This window comes from Suncus etruscus, chromosome 7 (assembly GCF_024139225.1).
Source record: "Suncus etruscus isolate mSunEtr1 chromosome 7, mSunEtr1.pri.cur, whole genome shotgun sequence".
Taxonomy (NCBI): domain Eukaryota; kingdom Metazoa; phylum Chordata; class Mammalia; order Eulipotyphla; family Soricidae; genus Suncus; species Suncus etruscus.
In genome coordinates, this window is record NC_064854.1 from 6,740,961 (window position 1) to 6,757,342 (window position 16,382).

At 46.0% G+C, this 16,382-nt stretch overlaps 1 protein-coding gene across 1 annotated transcript in view; it reads right to left on the reverse strand.

Moving 5' to 3' along the window:
* Window positions 1-295: 295 nt before the first annotated feature.
* The window catches only part of ZNF831 (zinc finger protein 831), a 71,285-nt gene continuing 55,198 nt past the window's right edge, over window positions 296-16,382 (reverse strand). The window contains exons 11-14 of the mRNA XM_049777033.1: window positions 1,646-1,791; window positions 1,203-1,388; window positions 839-1,081; window positions 296-523 (exon numbers count right to left, since the gene is read on the reverse strand). Coding sequence (XP_049632990.1) covers window positions 296-523; window positions 839-1,081; window positions 1,203-1,388; window positions 1,646-1,791 — 803 coding nt within the window. The remainder of the gene's footprint in view (window positions 524-838; window positions 1,082-1,202; window positions 1,389-1,645; window positions 1,792-16,382) is intronic.

The window sequence follows — 16,382 nt, forward strand, 5'->3', positions numbered from 1 at the left end:
CCAGAGCAAGAGGCAGTGGTTGGCTGTGTGAGGGGGCAGGAAGTGGGCAAGGCCAACCCAGTCACTGTGTCACTAGAGCATATGGAGATGTCATTTCACTGGTTCCCTGACCCTGTCTGGTACTGGGGGGGGGGGGCACCAGAAGGCCTTTGTGGGTGACTAACTGGGCAAGTGGGCTGTGCTGGAGGTTGAGAGTGGTATGAAAACAACCCAGAAGTTTCCAGGGGCAGAAGAATCAGGGGCACAGATGGCATGGCGGATGAGCACGGGGCTATGGATGCCATCTTGCTCTTGTTCACAGCTCGATGACCAGTCGGTCTTCATCATCGCTGCTGGTGTCACTCAGCTCCACTCGGTTCTGTTTCCTCATGCCTTCCACACTCCTCCTCTTGATGGTTTGGGAAGGTGTTTCCGGGATAACTGTGGGTTCTGCTGAGTCCAGTGAAGCTGGGCCACCTCTTGGCACCATTGCCCCAGAGTCCCCATCTTTTCTCCCACAGTGATCTTCTCCCACTTTCTCACACTGTATTTGACCACTGGGGGAAAGCCAGGGCTCGTGTCTCACTTCCTCTTGTGGCATACTAGCTGATGGTTGGGATTTCTTGGCAGTGTGTTCCGATGAACTCCCGGGACCAGAGTCACAAGCCCTTGGTCCCAGGAAAGAAGTGGCCAGGCTCAGGAAGAGGGAACCACCCTCTGCTCTGGCTTTCCTGTCCTGACAACCTGGGGTCTGGTTCTCCCCCATAGCCTGGCTGTGGTTTCTGGGCTCTCCCCTGCCCATTCCCAGGGCTGCTGGAGATACTCTTCCCCCAGAGTGAGCACAGGTGCCTGCTGTAACAGAGCTGCTGCTGGGCTCTGAGAAACGAGGCTTTGATGCATCTGGAGATGTGTGTAGTGGTGGAGAGTCTTGATGGGCTTGCTCCAGGAAAGGCAGCTGGGGGATCTCGGCCAGCCCCAGATCAAGACACTTGCCCTGGAAGAGGGTTCTGGTGTTGTCCATGCAGGAGTGGGATGTCAGGGAAGCTCCTGAGCCACTCTTGGGAGTCCGGTCACCAAGCTCACTGGCAGAGAGGGGTATATCCTGCAACAATGTGCAAAGAACAATGTGGGGTCACTAAACTTGGGGGAAGCCCTCTGTGTAAGACAAGTGGGACTTGGTAGAATCTAACATTTCTTCATTAGCCATGAGCCTCCCTTCTGACGGTTTTCATCAGCTCCGTGAACAGCTGAAAGTTCCCCACTAATGTGGCAGAGGAGGTGGACATGAGGGGGTATCTGCCAGCCTTGGGGGGCCCAGGAGTTCCCAGGAGAACACAACAATTGGTCCCAATTGTTACTTTCCAGAGTGAAACCTGGATGAGAGTGTCTATGTCACCCCCTGTTGGGCACTAAGAACAAGAGACAGTCATACCACAAGACTGAGACCTTTGCAGACAGGCCTCACTGTTCGACAAGGTCTCAGCACACCCACTTCCCACTCGGAACCCCTTCAAGAGCACTAGGGACTCTGAGTTAGCTGCCCTCCTTGGTTCAGTGCCTCCACTGCTCAGCCATCCTTTGGCCTTTCAGGGTCCCATAATATCCCTACGAATAGTGCGGAAGAGAGGGAAAGCACAAAGGGGAGAAGACCCACCACAATTCCCACCTTCACAGACATCGGGATGGATGAGATTGGCTTGAATTGGATACTTCCTGAGGTTTGGGGGTCACCATCTTCCAGCATCTCTTCATTCCCACCACCAGGGACTCCTGCAGGGGTTGGGAGAGATGACTCTCCTCGCATAGCACGACCTAAAAGAGGAGGAACCCATTTACACATCTCTGTTGATGTGACATGACAGTTGGGCTTCATGTAATAACACTGTAATGACAGTTGAACCTAGAAATGCTGCGCTGGACATGCCCCCTGGACATGCTCCCTTGGACACGCCCCTTGTCATGCCAGGTATAAAAGGAAAAACTTGAACAGTTGGAAGATAGAGTGGCAAGAGAGTGCCTGTTGGTCCACAGGGGACTAGAGATAAAGCATCAGAGAGATGCTGCCTGCTTTGTATCTATTCCTCCCTCTTTTGAGAACTTGAACCTCTCTTCAGCTACCTCTGGCTGGTGTATCTCTCTCTGTCTCTGTCTCTCTTTCTCTCTCTCTGTGTGTCTCTCTCTGTGTGTGTCTCTCTCTCTGTCTCTCCGTCTCCCTCCCTCCCTATCCACCCACCTCCCAGTCCCAGGTAGGTGGTTGCTACACATACCTTTGCACCCCTAACTAGCAAGTCTCTAGGAGCAGGAGAAACCCCACTCCCTCACACAGCTCCCCAACACCCACTCCAACTGAGTCCAACAGAGTTGGTCCAAGACACCATCCTGGGGTGAAAATCTCCAAATCACACAATTCCTGTGGAAAACAGTCTGGGAGTCCTCAGTAAATTTAGTCAAATGGCTATTTGACTGTTGGGCATCAACCCCAACATTTATTCAACATTCATGAATAATGTGCACCCCATTATTCATTGCTGCACTTGGTAGGATAGCTAAGATGCAGGATCAACCTCAGTTGTGTCAGGCCACAGGTGAATGGACTCTGAAGATGAAGGAATGTGGAGCTATAAGGAACAATAAAACCAAGTGATTGGCTCCAACCTGGTTGGAATGAGAAGATATTCATGATAAGTGAAGAAGTCGGAAGAAGAAAGACAAGCAAACATCTATACTTCAAAGGAAAACTTTTTGGGAACTTTCAAGAAAAATCTTTGAGATTTGTAAAATAATCTTGTCTGAAGTCTGTAGCTGGTTCCTTGACTCATGTTTTTGGGTAAGGACACCTTGGTATTAGGCCTAAATATTTTTTTTTTCCTTTTGCTATGTAAATATCTGTAAATGCTTTTCCTATCTGCTATTTATTTAGTTTCAGTTTTTCCCGCTTTTTCTTTTCAAAGATTCTAAGGATTTATTTTATTTCATGCTATTACTTATTTTTTTATTTTGTTTTCATTTTTTATAGCTTCAAGCAGGGAAAAATGTTGATAGAGGCCTTTCAATTGGTCCTCACATGTATCTCAACTGGTTTCCTTTGGTTTTGTTTCCCCATTGCCTTCTCATCTGACTTTTCCCCCTCCCCTTGGTGGTAGGCTTTGTTTGATCTGAATAAAGGCTACTCAGGGAGAAGATTTCACTTCTCTGTGGTGTAGAGAATAATTGGATGAGGAGATGGCATGGAGTAAAGAGGGGTTACCTAGATTCCCCTTAACTCCAGAGTAGATGAAGGAGGACAGAGGAGGAAAGAAATCAAGGTGGGAAGGAAGAAGATGAGAAAGGGCAGTAACTAACAGGGAAACAAGGGTTGGGTTTCAGGTCATTGAGAATGGGGCAAGGAGTGTAGCAATAAGTCCCAAAGCACTGACTCAACAGGTCTGATTGGGCTGTAACTACTCAGTTTTGTAATGTGCATGTCAAAGTCTTGGGAGGAGATGGAAAAGAGAGTGGGGGAGGAGGGAGGGAGGGAGGGAGGGAGGGAGGGAGGGAGGGAGGGAGGGAGGGAGGGAGGGAGGGAGAGAGAAGAGCAAGATGAATCTGACTGATGCCTCTTAGGCCCTGTGGGAGGCCCCTGACCCACAAGCTCTCCCCTCCCCAGTTTCTTCCTGGACCTCCATTCTGTGATGCCTCTCATTTTATACCTCAGTCAGTTGAGTTATAGGGGAGTGGGTCCCAGTCCTTTGAGAGTTAGAGAGGGTCGTTTTATAGCATCATCACCCCTTAAAGATATAATAGCATTTATACAGCAACATTATCCCCCATTTTTGTTTCATAAAATAACTAAGTAATATATAAAAATAATAATATTGTCCAAATATTATTCTAGATTAGTTCCAGTAAATCCAATCTGGGGAATTGCCTTCGAGTATTGTTCTATATTAGTTCTACATAAATCTAATCTGAAGGGTCATCTCAGCAGTCAGTGAGAGCAATAAGAGTCATGATAGTATTTGGCAAGTCCTCAAGACAGGCTGGGTGCAAACCGCATTTCATCTTCTCTAGTAGTGCAAATTTGAAAGTTCCAGAGTCTGTAAATCTTAAGGATGCTCCTTGCTATTTTTGTTTGAAGAAGTATTTGGAATTTTTTTGAAAAAAAAAATCACTTGAAACGATTTTGACTGGAGACCAATATGGATTATTTTGGTGTGAATGAATGTTTTTACAAGACTGTATTTTGTTTCAATAAAATGGTATATTCTGTTTATGTAAAAATAAAAAAAGGGGCCCGGAGAGATAGCACAGCGGCGTTTGCCTTGCAAGCAGCCGATCCAGGACCAAAGGTGGTTGGTTCAAATCCCGGTGTCCCATATGGTCCCCCGTGCCTGCCAGGAGTTATTTCTGAGCAGACAGCCAGGAGTAACCCCTGAGCATCGCCGGGTGTGGCCCAAAAACCAAAAACCAAATAATAATAAGAAGAAGAAGAAGAAAGGAAGGAAGGAAGGAAGGAAGGAAGGAAGGAAGGAAGGAAGGAAGGAAGGAAGGAAGGAAGGAAGGAAGGAAGGAAGGAAGGAAGGAAGGAAGGAAGGAAGGAAGGAAGGAAGGAAGGAAGGAAGGAAGGAAGAAGGAAGGAAGAAAGAAGAAAGAAAGAAAGAAAGAAAGAAAGAAAGAAAGAAAGAAAGAAAGAAAGAAAGAAAGAAAGAAAGAAAGAAAGAAAGAAAGAAAGAAAGAAAGAAAGAAAGAAAGAAAGAAAGAAAGAAAGAAAGAAAGAAAGAAAGAAAGAAAGAAAGAAAGAAAGAAAGAAAGAAAGAAGAAAGTTCCAGAGTCAAGAGGTAAAGTGTAGGAAATAAATGAAACCACGTTCATATAGGGATAATGTTAATAAATGGTAACATCTTAATCTATAAAAGCTATGACTATTCTAAGAAAATGAAAACTCTGATCCTTTAGTAATGGGGATGCTTTCTGCTGACAAAGGACACAGATTTTTTTTCACCTTTTCTCTTTTTTCTTTCTTTTCTCTTTTCTACCTACGGGGCAAATATCAAAAGGAGAGAAAGAGAGAGAGATTATCATTCACTAATATATAAATCCAAGTGTATCTTGTACCTGCCATATTCTCAATGAATTTCTATTTTCATCTTGAAATATTATATGCCTAAACTCAACTATCAATAACTTTGTAAGCCAAAGTTCTTTGAATTAAAAATTACTTTAGTTGGGGGCTGGAGGGATAGCACAGTGGAAAGGGTGTTGCCTTGCATGCAGTTATCCCAGGCTCAACCCCTGGCATATCATAGGGTCCCCTGAGCCCATCAGGAGTAAAAAAAAAAACAAACCAAAAAATGATAAGAAAAAAATTATTTTTGTTTAAAAAGAGGGGGTGGAGCAGGTCAGGCGCTTGCCTTGCACATGGGCAGACCTGAGTTTGATCCCCAGCATCCCATATGGTCCCCAGCACCCTCCGGGAGTACTTCATGAACACAGAGCCAGGAGTAACCCCTAAGCCCTGCCAAGTATGCCCCCCCCCAAAAAAAACCTAACTAAAAAAAATAAATAAATGAAAATCTCTGAACCACAGGGGTTCCATGTGTTTTCTCTGTGACTCCCAGCTGAGCTCCTCGCCAAGGCTCAGGGTGGCCTCTGTGGTGATCTCCTCCCACACCACTTGACACTGATGTCTGCTGCCCTAGCAGGGGGCCCAGAGCCAGTGAGTCGGGTGGCTACTGTGACTTGTGGGAAGGGACAATGCCCCTCGGGGTGGCCTGGACAAGACTCCACGCCAGCCGGCGCCAGCCTCACCCTCACCCCCCTGCCAATGTTTCATCCAGCCTGGACACGGGTCAGAAGTACCAGGGAAGTCTGAAGGGGCGATGACTTCATGGGATGAGATCAGAAGGACATCCCGGCACCACTGTCACTGGAGAAAGAAGCATGCGCCCTCCTTGAACATAGGCTCTTACTTTGATCGATGGTTGATCGATGGCGCAAATGTGCAGAGTTTGAGGGAACCAAACCTTTCTACTGATTAACAACACAGAGCCCTGTGGAATTTCTCTCCCTTGCTTCCAACCTCAGGTTTTGGGCCACCGCTTGACTTCCTGTCAGTGAGGACAACTGACAGTTCCCTGGGGGGAAGAAAGATTCTCCTTCCCTTCCCTCCTCTAGCCCCTCAGCTCCCTGAGCTGCACCGAGGAGCTAAATTGAGCACTGTTCTGGGAGCCTGCTGTCCTTCACAACACCACTTTGCCAAAAGCCCATCATTGTTCTGCTTGGCCTTTCTCCCCTTTTGGATTCCTTTTCTATGGCTTGTTCTCAAAGGCCTCCTCCTTTACTGTCTGCGATTTCTCTTCCTTAGCAAAGATCATTCTAGAGCCTCTTTCCCCAGAAAAGCCAGGGCTGGGGCCTGCCTTTTCCCTCTTCTCCTGGATTCTTATCTGTTCCCTCTTCCTCTTCTCCCCAATGCCCAGATTCTTTTTCTTCCTTCTTGGGGTACTTTCCTGCCTCCCCATCTCAGGCCCACGAGGTAGGGTGCAGAGTCCTGTCACAGCCTCAACCTCCTGCTGCTCTGTGGGTGTGGTTCTGAACTAGAATTCACGTTCATTGTTGAGGGGGACCCCTGGCTCTCTCCCTCTAGAGTACTCTTCTCAGAAAATCCAGCACGTGACCTTGCTGAGTCATTGGCTAGGATGTCAAACTTTTGGTGTCTTTCTCCATCTGGAAACTTCTAAGTCTCTTTTCCCAGTGCTTTTTGTCTATTTTGATCCATCGATCATTCCATGGATTTGCCAACCTTAATCCCACCCTTCACTTAAAAACAAAACAAAAACACCCTCTCATTTCTTTGATTTTATTTTCCCCTTTCTATTTATTCTTCCTTTCTAAAACTCTTATCACCTTCCAGTATAAAGCTTTACATGTCTGTTTGTTTTCTTGCATCTTTTCTATTTTTATTTAAATCTTTTAATTTAATCAATTTAAATATAATTAATTTATAAAAATCTTATAACATATCTATATATTTTATAATTTATAATATTATAAACCTATAATATTATACAATATAATTTTAATGTAAAGACTTATAAAATTTTATGAAAATTATTTATAGAATAAATGTAATGGATAATCTTCATTAATCAAAATTTAAAAAAATTAAACTATTTTTATTTGAAATCTCTTCAACTTTATATGCCAGTTCTTAGGAGTCTCTTTCTACCATCCATTTTGAGATTTTCTTTGTGTGGTTTCTTTGGCCCATACCAGCTAAAACTCAGGATCACTCCTGGTGGGCTTAGGGACCATATAGAATGCTGGGGAGCCAACCTAGGTCAACTGGGTGCAAAGGGAAGCACCCTGATTGCTATACTATCTCCCTAGCTCCCCATTTCTGAGTCTTGAGAGCCATCCACTCCCCGTCAGCAGGCCTGCTCCTCTCTCTTGGTTCATCTTTTTATTTATTTATTTATTTTTTTATTTCACTTTTTTGGGTCACACCTGGTAGCCCTCAGAGGTTACTCCTGGCGATGTGCTCAGAAATCGCTCCTGGCAGGCTCAGGGGACCATATGGGATGCCGGGAATCAAACCGGGGTCTGTCCTGTGTTGGCCAAACTCATAGCAAACCCCCAACCACTGTACTATCTCTCCTGCCCAAGGTTCAGCGTCTTTGTAAAGTGGTCTGCGCTCAATGTCTCTCTCCACTTTACCTCATCCTTCTTATTGCATTATATAATTAAAGAATGAGCAGGATGGTGATGGATGGATCGAGGGATTTTTCTCTCCCATCCCAGGCCACGTGGCTCCGCAATCCCCATTCAGCTGGCGGGTCCCAGGTTTAGGTGAACGGCGGAATCACTCATCCAGAGACAGGCATCAGGAAGCATCAACTTTATTCATGCCCTATTCACCACATGTGTGTGGCCTATATCATAACCTTTCAAGCACAGCCATTCTTAGCTACCCTGCATCTTAACTCCTTTCAGCCATCTTCCCTTTGACCTCCATGCAGGCAAAGACCAAAAGGGCAAAGACCCAAAAAGGGGCCAAATCCCCTGGGTCAAAGGCTTTATCTATCTTTTCCAAGACCCCTCCCAGGAATGGGCGGGGTCTTGCAGGTAAGGTCAAGTTACCTAGGGAGAAAGGGTGGGGGATGAGGCTTCACTTCTGAGTCCTCACATCCCAATTTGCTTCTGCAAAGCTCAGAGGCCAGGCCCAGCCATTGGACTTGGGTGTACAGAGAAGCTGGCTGGTTGCTCCCGACGGACTGGTCCATGGCACTTTTAAAGCTTTGCCCTGGAGGATTCACAGGACCCTGGTGAAGGGTCTCAGACTTCTTTAGAGACAAGCTGACCTCTGCCTGAAGTGCTAGAAAGAGACCCCAACTTCTGCTAGCCCTGGAGTCAAATCATGATGAACACTGAGCGACACAACATTCAGTGAACCATTTGGTTTTCCGCACCGTTCCCTCATTCTCTGCTGAAGTGACAGTGTCTGTACCAGGGCCACCACATTATGGTCATGTTCCGGAGACAAAGCTCTCCCCCAATCCCCAACACATACACTAGTATTTTTCAAGAAGGAGGGAGAAGAAACTCCAAATCCACAGGAAGGGTGAGGTGGAGACTTGGACATCTGGCATTATCTAAGTCCTTCAATTAATCTTCCTTTTTTAACCCCACTTGGCACCCAAAATTATATAATTGGGGGGGGCACACTGGCAGCACTCAGAGATTACTCCTAGCTGACTCAGGAGACCATATGGGATGCAGGGGACTGAACCTTGGTCAGCCATGTGCAAGACAAATGCCCTCTCTGCTGTGCTATTGCTCTGGCTCTCTCATTTCTTTTTTGTTTGTTGGCTTTTGTTTAGTTTGGGCTTGGATGCCACAACAGCTGTGTTCACAGTTTACTCCTGGCTCTGTCCTTATGGATCACTCTTGGTGGGTCTCAGGGGACCCTACGGAATGCCAGAGATCAAATCCAAGCCTGCTGTGTGCAAGGCAAGCACACTGCCTGCTGTATTAGCTCTCTGTCACGTTTCTGAACAGCCTGTCTTCGTTGTTCCAAGGGAATTACTTCTCCTGGGAATGCTCAGTTTCCACCCAACACTTTGCCCCTGAATTCATTTCCTTATGCACTCCCACCAATGATAATTTACTCACTTCTACAGGGATTTTAGAGACAAGAAGAGGTTTTAAAAAATGGAAATGTGTTTCACCTTCCAGCTTGATCCAAAAAGAACAAACCAATGTCTAGGGGAGTCTCCAGTGCATTGGTGATTGAGAGGAGAATGTGTTGGGCAGGAAAGAACAAAGTTTCCTCAAACACCATCCCAGCAGGACTGTCTCCGGCTCATTTGCTCCACAAATGAGCCCTGGATTCGCTAAGAACCAGCGCTGTAGGATCCCAGGACATGGCAAACGAGTTCTAGCCCTTGAGAGTTTTTGTGAAAGATGAGAAAGAGGATGATGAGAGGGCCAGCTCCTCCCAGGATGCGATGGACATTGCAGCAGGCATGAGTGGGCAAATCCATGGAGTGATCAAAGTGGGCATCAGAGAGAGGAGAGCATGGCAGCTGATGCCCAGAGACATTATAGGAAAGGCAAGAAAGAAGTTGCGACCACAGGCCTGGACTCTGTCAGCATACAGTCTCTCAGCCTCTACTAGAAGTTGATCCCTAAGCACAGAACCAGGACCACGGCATTTTCCTTGTGCCAGGTCAATACCTGGCGTCCGATAAGGTTCCCTGAGCACCACCAAGCGTGATTCCTGAGCACAGAGCCAAGAGTAAGCCCTGACCACCACCAGGCTTACTCAACAACAATAAAACGAAAACATTGGGGCTTAGGGGTTGGAAAACTCTTGTGGAGGGAAGTTGACACTGGTGGTGGTACTGATGCTGGAACATTGTTGATCTAACCTCAACAATGAATAACTTTGTAAAGCATGGTATTTTAAGAAAAGAAAGGGGCCAGAGTGGTAGTACATGGGTGGGGTATTTGTCTTGCAAGTGTCCGACCCAGGTCCAATCCTGGCATCTCATATGGTCCCTTGAACACTGCTGAGTGTGACCAATAAACCAAAAAAGAGAGAGAGAATATTTTGTAGAGGAAGGAAGGAAGGGAGAGAAGGAGAGATGGAAGGAGGAAGGAAGGGAGGGAGGGAGGAAAGGAAGGAAATAAAGGAGGAGGAAAGGAAAGAAGGAGGAAGGAAGGGAGGGAGGAAGGAAAGGAGTGTGGAAGGAAGGAAGGGAGGAAGGAAGGGAAGAAGGAAGGGAGGAAGGAAAGGAGGAAGGATGGAAGGAAGAAAGGAAGAAGAAAAGGAGGGAGGAAGGAAGGGAGGGAGGGAGGGAAGAATGGAAGAAGGAAGGGAGGGAGGGAAGAATGGAAGAAGGAAGGGAGGGAGGGAAGAATGGAAGAAGGAAGGGAGGGAGGGAAGAATGGAAGGAGAAAGGAAGGGAAGGAGGTACTGATTACAAGGAACCTCCTATAGAGCTACCCACCCCCATAGAGAGGCCCTGTGATGGGGAGGAATTTGAGAAGCTAGAGGATTAGGGTATAATGTAGCAAGAAAGAAAGCCAGGCAGGATAAAGCCTAAGTTTGGGATGGCCAGTGAAAGAATCTAGATCTGAACTCCACTCAGGGAGAAGCCATTGTTCCCTGGAGCAAGGCTACATCTCTGAGCCAGCACATGGCTACCCTTTGAGGACTTAGTGGGGGTACAGGAAGGCCAACGGGTAGCCTATGAGTTGACCTGAATGGCAAGCACCACTTGGGCAGCTAATGCAGCCACGAAGGAAACGGCTGGCTGGCTCAAGGCTCTATTTTCATTCTCACCCTTGAAAAATCACCCAGAGATCATAATGATGATAAACGACCCAAAGTTTACCACACACAAGCCCCCCCCCCCTCACCACCACATCCCTATCTAAGTGGATTAAGCTTCTTCCCCACAGTGACTAAACAGCCAGGCAATTCATTCCGTTCAATGAAAAAGTAAAACCAATTAGTCTAGAGAAAGTAATCAGATTGCCTACATGTCTTCTCAACAGGTTGTTCGGTTTTGAAGCTTCAGGGAAAGGCCACGGACACATTTGACCAATAATTCTGATTCGTCTGAGAAAGCCAGGGAGGAAAATCGATTGATTGAATTTGCTTCTGACCTACAGTCTAAAGGGAAAAGGGAGTTATCTTTAATAATGGTGAAAAATGCTGAAATCGGGCCACTGAAGTGTGTTAAACTCATTTGGCTGATTGGAAAAGCAGGCTAACTTGCTTTTAAATCAATGGCCTTTCTCCAAAAAGCGGGGTGTGGGAGGGGGGCATAGCCTGGTCCAGATGTGGGCACGGTTCTCGGATTGAGAAGCTTCTGGAACTCACAATGGATGGCTTCCAGGCTCCTCAGCAAAGCTGTATGCAGACAACCTCAGCCCCTGTGGCACCTATATAGAGCGAGCATCTTATTAGAGAGAGACACGCACATCACCAGCTCTGCTTCCCCTGATTAAAGGCTGCACCCTTAATCATTTTTCTCTGAAATAATTGCCAAGCCGCATTGCGAGAAGGGGGGGAGAGAGAGAGAAATAGAGAGAGAGAGAGAGAGGGAGAGAGAGAGAGAGAGACCGCTAAAAAGTGTTGCAAATTTCAATTGAGCCATCCCAAAAAGGCTGTGGTGAGTTGTCAAATAATTAGAAAGAAAATCGAGTGAAGCAACCCCACTGGGCAGGAAGGCAGCAGACACTGCTGATGTCAAAGCTCTTCCTGGCAGCCTCATCACGGGGCCTTATTACACGACCAACAGACATTGTACTCTAATATCATTATCTGAAATTGTAAGTCATTTGTTACCTTCCTTCCATGGCCCTTCTGCACCCCAAACTCCATTCATTTCAAGTCCCATGAGTAAATTAGGAAAGCGGGAAAAATGGGTGAGCACTCTGGCAATCAGAAGAAAGCAAAGGAACATCCTCTCAGGCTATTCCCTCACCTGCAATTTGGTCCTTGTAGAAAGGTTTCTGGGTCCCTGAAAGATAACTGAGATTAGGGGCTAGCTACTCCAAAGGGTCACTACTTAACTTTTGGAGAATTCTACCGGGGCATACTGTGTAGACAACTTTGTTTCTTTAAAGAAGTTAGAGTCTATTTTGTGGATCCTCAATTTCTGTGCCCTCATTTACTCAGTCATGTGCAAGGCTGAGAGTGTGTGCCTGGAATTGAACTAACCACACACACAAGAGATCTGGTGGACAAGAAAGCTTACACCTTCTGGAAATTCCAGTTGAATGGGGAAGATTAGCTTGAACTTTGCTGATGCCATGGGCTGTGGATGGGATGCCCACCTCTCTCCATGGACTCTAAAATGGCCCAGAACAAGATGCCACCCAACATCAGACCAGGCCATCATTGGGTCTCTTTGTGCCATTTTTCCTCTTTACACTGCAACACTTTTCACACATTTGGAGATTGCACACTGGCTTGAACTGATTGATTTTTGCAATCCAGTTCATTAGTTTCCGCCATCCTGCTTCTGTTCACCTTTATAGAGCCCCTTCAGGCGAGAACATAGAGAGATCCATAGCTAAAAGGAATAAGGCAAAAAAGCAACATGCTGATCCATGGACAGCCATGGACAGCATCACGCTGACTGAAATGAGTCAGAGGGAGAGGGACAGACATAGATCTAAAATATAGTCTGAGAATAATATCCAGAGACCATAGAAACATGTAACAATGGGGTATGTGTAGTTAGGACAGAGAAGGGACCACTATGACTATGATAGTTAGAAATGAGCATTTTGGACAAGAACTGAGTGCAGAAAGGAGAAAAAGTGATATGCATAATACTCCTTCAGTAGCTGTTAGGTTCCACCTTATTTTACCTAAAAAGAAATATCATCCCTGGTTCCTTGGTTTGTTTACAACTTGGATTTACCCCCAAAATAGAGATTGTGTTCCTTGTAAACCTGGGTGGGACTGACTCAGGATAGCCTGAGCTATCTGCCCTTACTCTGTCTCTGTCAAGAGACCAGAGGTGGTCTCTTGACTCAATAAAAATGGCAATTCTGGCAGGCAGTGAGGGATATACAAGGTAGAAGAGTTCCAGACTATATGTGTTTCACCCTCAGCCTGGTTTAGATTATTTCATGCATGACCCTGATTCAGACTTGTTCACCTGGGCTTGGAGATATAGAGTGTGGGGTGATTTTACAGTAGCAGTGTTGCAAAACTTGGTACCTAAAAGGAAAGAGAGAGAGAGAGATGTCTGCCATAGAAGTAGGTTGAGAGCAGGGGCAGAAGGATAGGAGAGAAAATGGGGGCCATTGGTGGTGGGAAATGAGCACTGGTGAAGTGACGAGGTGTTGAAGATTGTATGACCAAAATTCAACTATCAATAGCTTTTTAACTCTGTATCTCACAGTGATTTAATAAAAATATATTTTATAGAAACAGCCTTGCTGCTGCAAGGCAGAAGCTAGGGGGTTTTCAGAGACTATCAGGGACAACTGTACAAATGGGGGTGGGGTTATGGGTTTCCATGGTGGCAGCCCCCCTAGACAAGGGGGGCTCTAGAAAGGACTAGAAAAAATGGAGTTGCCATTTGCTGCCTCCATGTCCCCAGACAGTCCTAATTCTCTCTCTTGAAAGTTTGCCTTTAAGTAATCTCCAGGGAATCTTTGATTCCAGAAGCCACTTTTCCTAGGGGTGGGGTGGGGGGCTTTCATCTCTTTTCTATATCTTTGATGAAAGGCAATCAGGATGAGAATTCTCCATGCACAGAAAGTCTTTGCCCATGATATTGTGATATGTGATATTTCACATCTCGCTGACAGTGCCCAGTTTGATGGTGGGCAGGCAGGTGTCAGGAGAACAAGCGTGTGTGGGTCTGCCAGAGAGAGCAGGGGACCAGGAAACCACGTCACCACGACAAAAAGACCGAGAAGGAGCCCGACTCAGCCAGGGGATGACTCATCCTTTAAAACTTTCTGGTGGTTGGAATAGAAACTGTCTGTGAGGGCCTCTTCCCAGGGACATAATTGATATACTGGCCACGGCTTCTCATCTTTCCTCAAGATTTACATCCTCAAACGAAGGAGAAATTATTCTGCTTCAGCAATTCCAAAGCGCCGTGACTTAACTAATAGCTCTGGGGAAAGAATTAATACCTCTCGATTAATTCTAATGAGGAGAGATGGAGGAAAGCCATCAGCTTCTGTCAGGGGACCAGGGCCCTCCTGGCCTCCTCCTCTTCCTTGCCTCAAGGGGCCTTGCTGGAGCAGAGCTACCAGGGGTGAATGAGGGCCCTGTCAGGGCCACCTCAGAGCTGAGCTCATGACCAAAGTGTTGAGAAAAAGCCAAGGAACGAGGGTACATCTCCCTTGATTCCACCCTTCATCCATGTTAAAAATGGAGTCTTTTATGTGCGTGAGCAAGCTTCTCCTTCGGAAGCTCCAAAGTGTCATGTCTGACTCCACCCACTTCTTAGCTCCTGAGGTAGAATGAGGATGGGTCACACACCAGCATGGAGGAGTGTGAGCAATTCAGGAGAGGTAAGGTCCAGGGTCCTCACCAGAGCAGTGTTCAGGAACTCTAGATTGACCTGATTTAGGGTGAAGGGACCCCCAGTGCTCTGGTGGGCAGAGCGATCAACAAATGACCACAGGAAAGGCCCTGCAGGGGCAGCAGGGCTGGGAGGGAGCACCCTGGCTTCATCGTCACACACCCCCCCCCCCCCCGAGAAGGGGAGACTTGGTGAGGGATGACATGGTGAGGAAAAGACATGGTGAGGGGAGAACATGGTAAAGGGACAGACATGGCTGGTCCCCCAAGCTTCGGCCCACTGCCACTGCTCCAGTGCCCCATTTTCCTAGAGAGTCCAGAAATCTGCATTCCAGGTGTTTCTAAACATGGGTAATAAATTGATTCTCAAGTCATCACATGTGCTGAGCCACCTGGAGTGCAAAGGTGCCTTGGAGAGGCAAGTCTGGGAAGTGAAAAATTAGGGAGCTGGACCAGATGTTAGGGGTCACCAGGCCTTTGTTCTTTCACTAGAGCAAGCTATTTTTCATATGCTGTGAAAAATATTTATGGAAGAGTCAACTGTTTTTTTTTAAAAGCAATTTGTTAGTATCATATAAAATAAAATCAATAATTATAAACCACACTGGGATCCAGCAATAACACAGTGGAAAACTGAACACGGATTTTTTTTTCTGGCGGCAACAGTTGTGATGAAAACACTAACAGTAATCAATAAGATTGCCCATCCAAAGGGGCAGAGGAGAATGAAAACAAGCCCTCTCCACCCTGGGATTTTAGGCAGGGATAGATAATTTATATAATTTATACTATACAATAAAATACAACATACAATTTATTTAATAGAGGCCCTAAGTGGTCTAGGAAGAGATCTAGGAAGAAATAAAGCACTGTGGATACGTAACTCTGATATGACCTATAGGCATGAAACATAGCCCAGTAAGTGCTAATCTGTGTTTATGAGACCAAGAAAAATGTGGGACAAGAAGTTGACAGGGAATTGGTGCGGTGGTGCAAGCTTTGCAGACACTAACCTAGGACGAACCTTGGTTCGAACCCCCAGCATTCCATATGGACCCCCAAGCCAGGAGCAATTTCTGAGCTCATAGCCAGGAGTAACCCCTGAGAGTCACCAGGTGTGCCCCCACTCCCCAAAAAAAGGGAAGATGTTGGAAGACCTCTGACAGCCTTGGGGGATCTTGAGGCTGGGATATTGAAGATACCTCAAAGTGCTCCATGGGGCTTTTTCATCTGTGGGTCCCATGCTACTGCCTTATGATAATGAAAGAAAAACTAAGATACATAACAATCTGGGCCCAAACACTCAGACTAGAAAGAATGGGCAGAGTCTCCATGTACGAAGCATGTTTAGGCCAAGTTCAGAGTCAAGCCGAACCAATCAGAACCCAAGGAAGATAAGTCCTTAACACCTAGTGATGGACCTTTGGTTTCTCCAACTAAAAAAAATGGGGCCATGCACAGAAGAAAGGGAAAAATCATTTTTACCACCACTAACCAAACTTGGAGTATTTTTGTACTATCCTAATTTTTTTTGAAATTGGCCTCTTCTGAGTAATCATGTCTCAATATCTTTTTTCCCAGAAACCACTTTTCTCTCTGGTTCGCATTTCTCTTCCCTTTCTTTGATGAAAGGCAATCAGTTTGAGTACTCTTCACTTACCATTTTCTCCCAGAAAACTATTTAGTGGGAAAGTGTACTTAAAATCTTGGGCAAGTTGAAACTTTAACCATGCTCAGACAATAAAAGAATGCTCTAAAATAAAGAGGGGACAAATTGTGAGCAGAAAAACCAAACAAAAATGGTTAATATTATTTAAAACAGTTTGTGCCAAAACTTATTCAAAAGAACCTACTTTAGGGA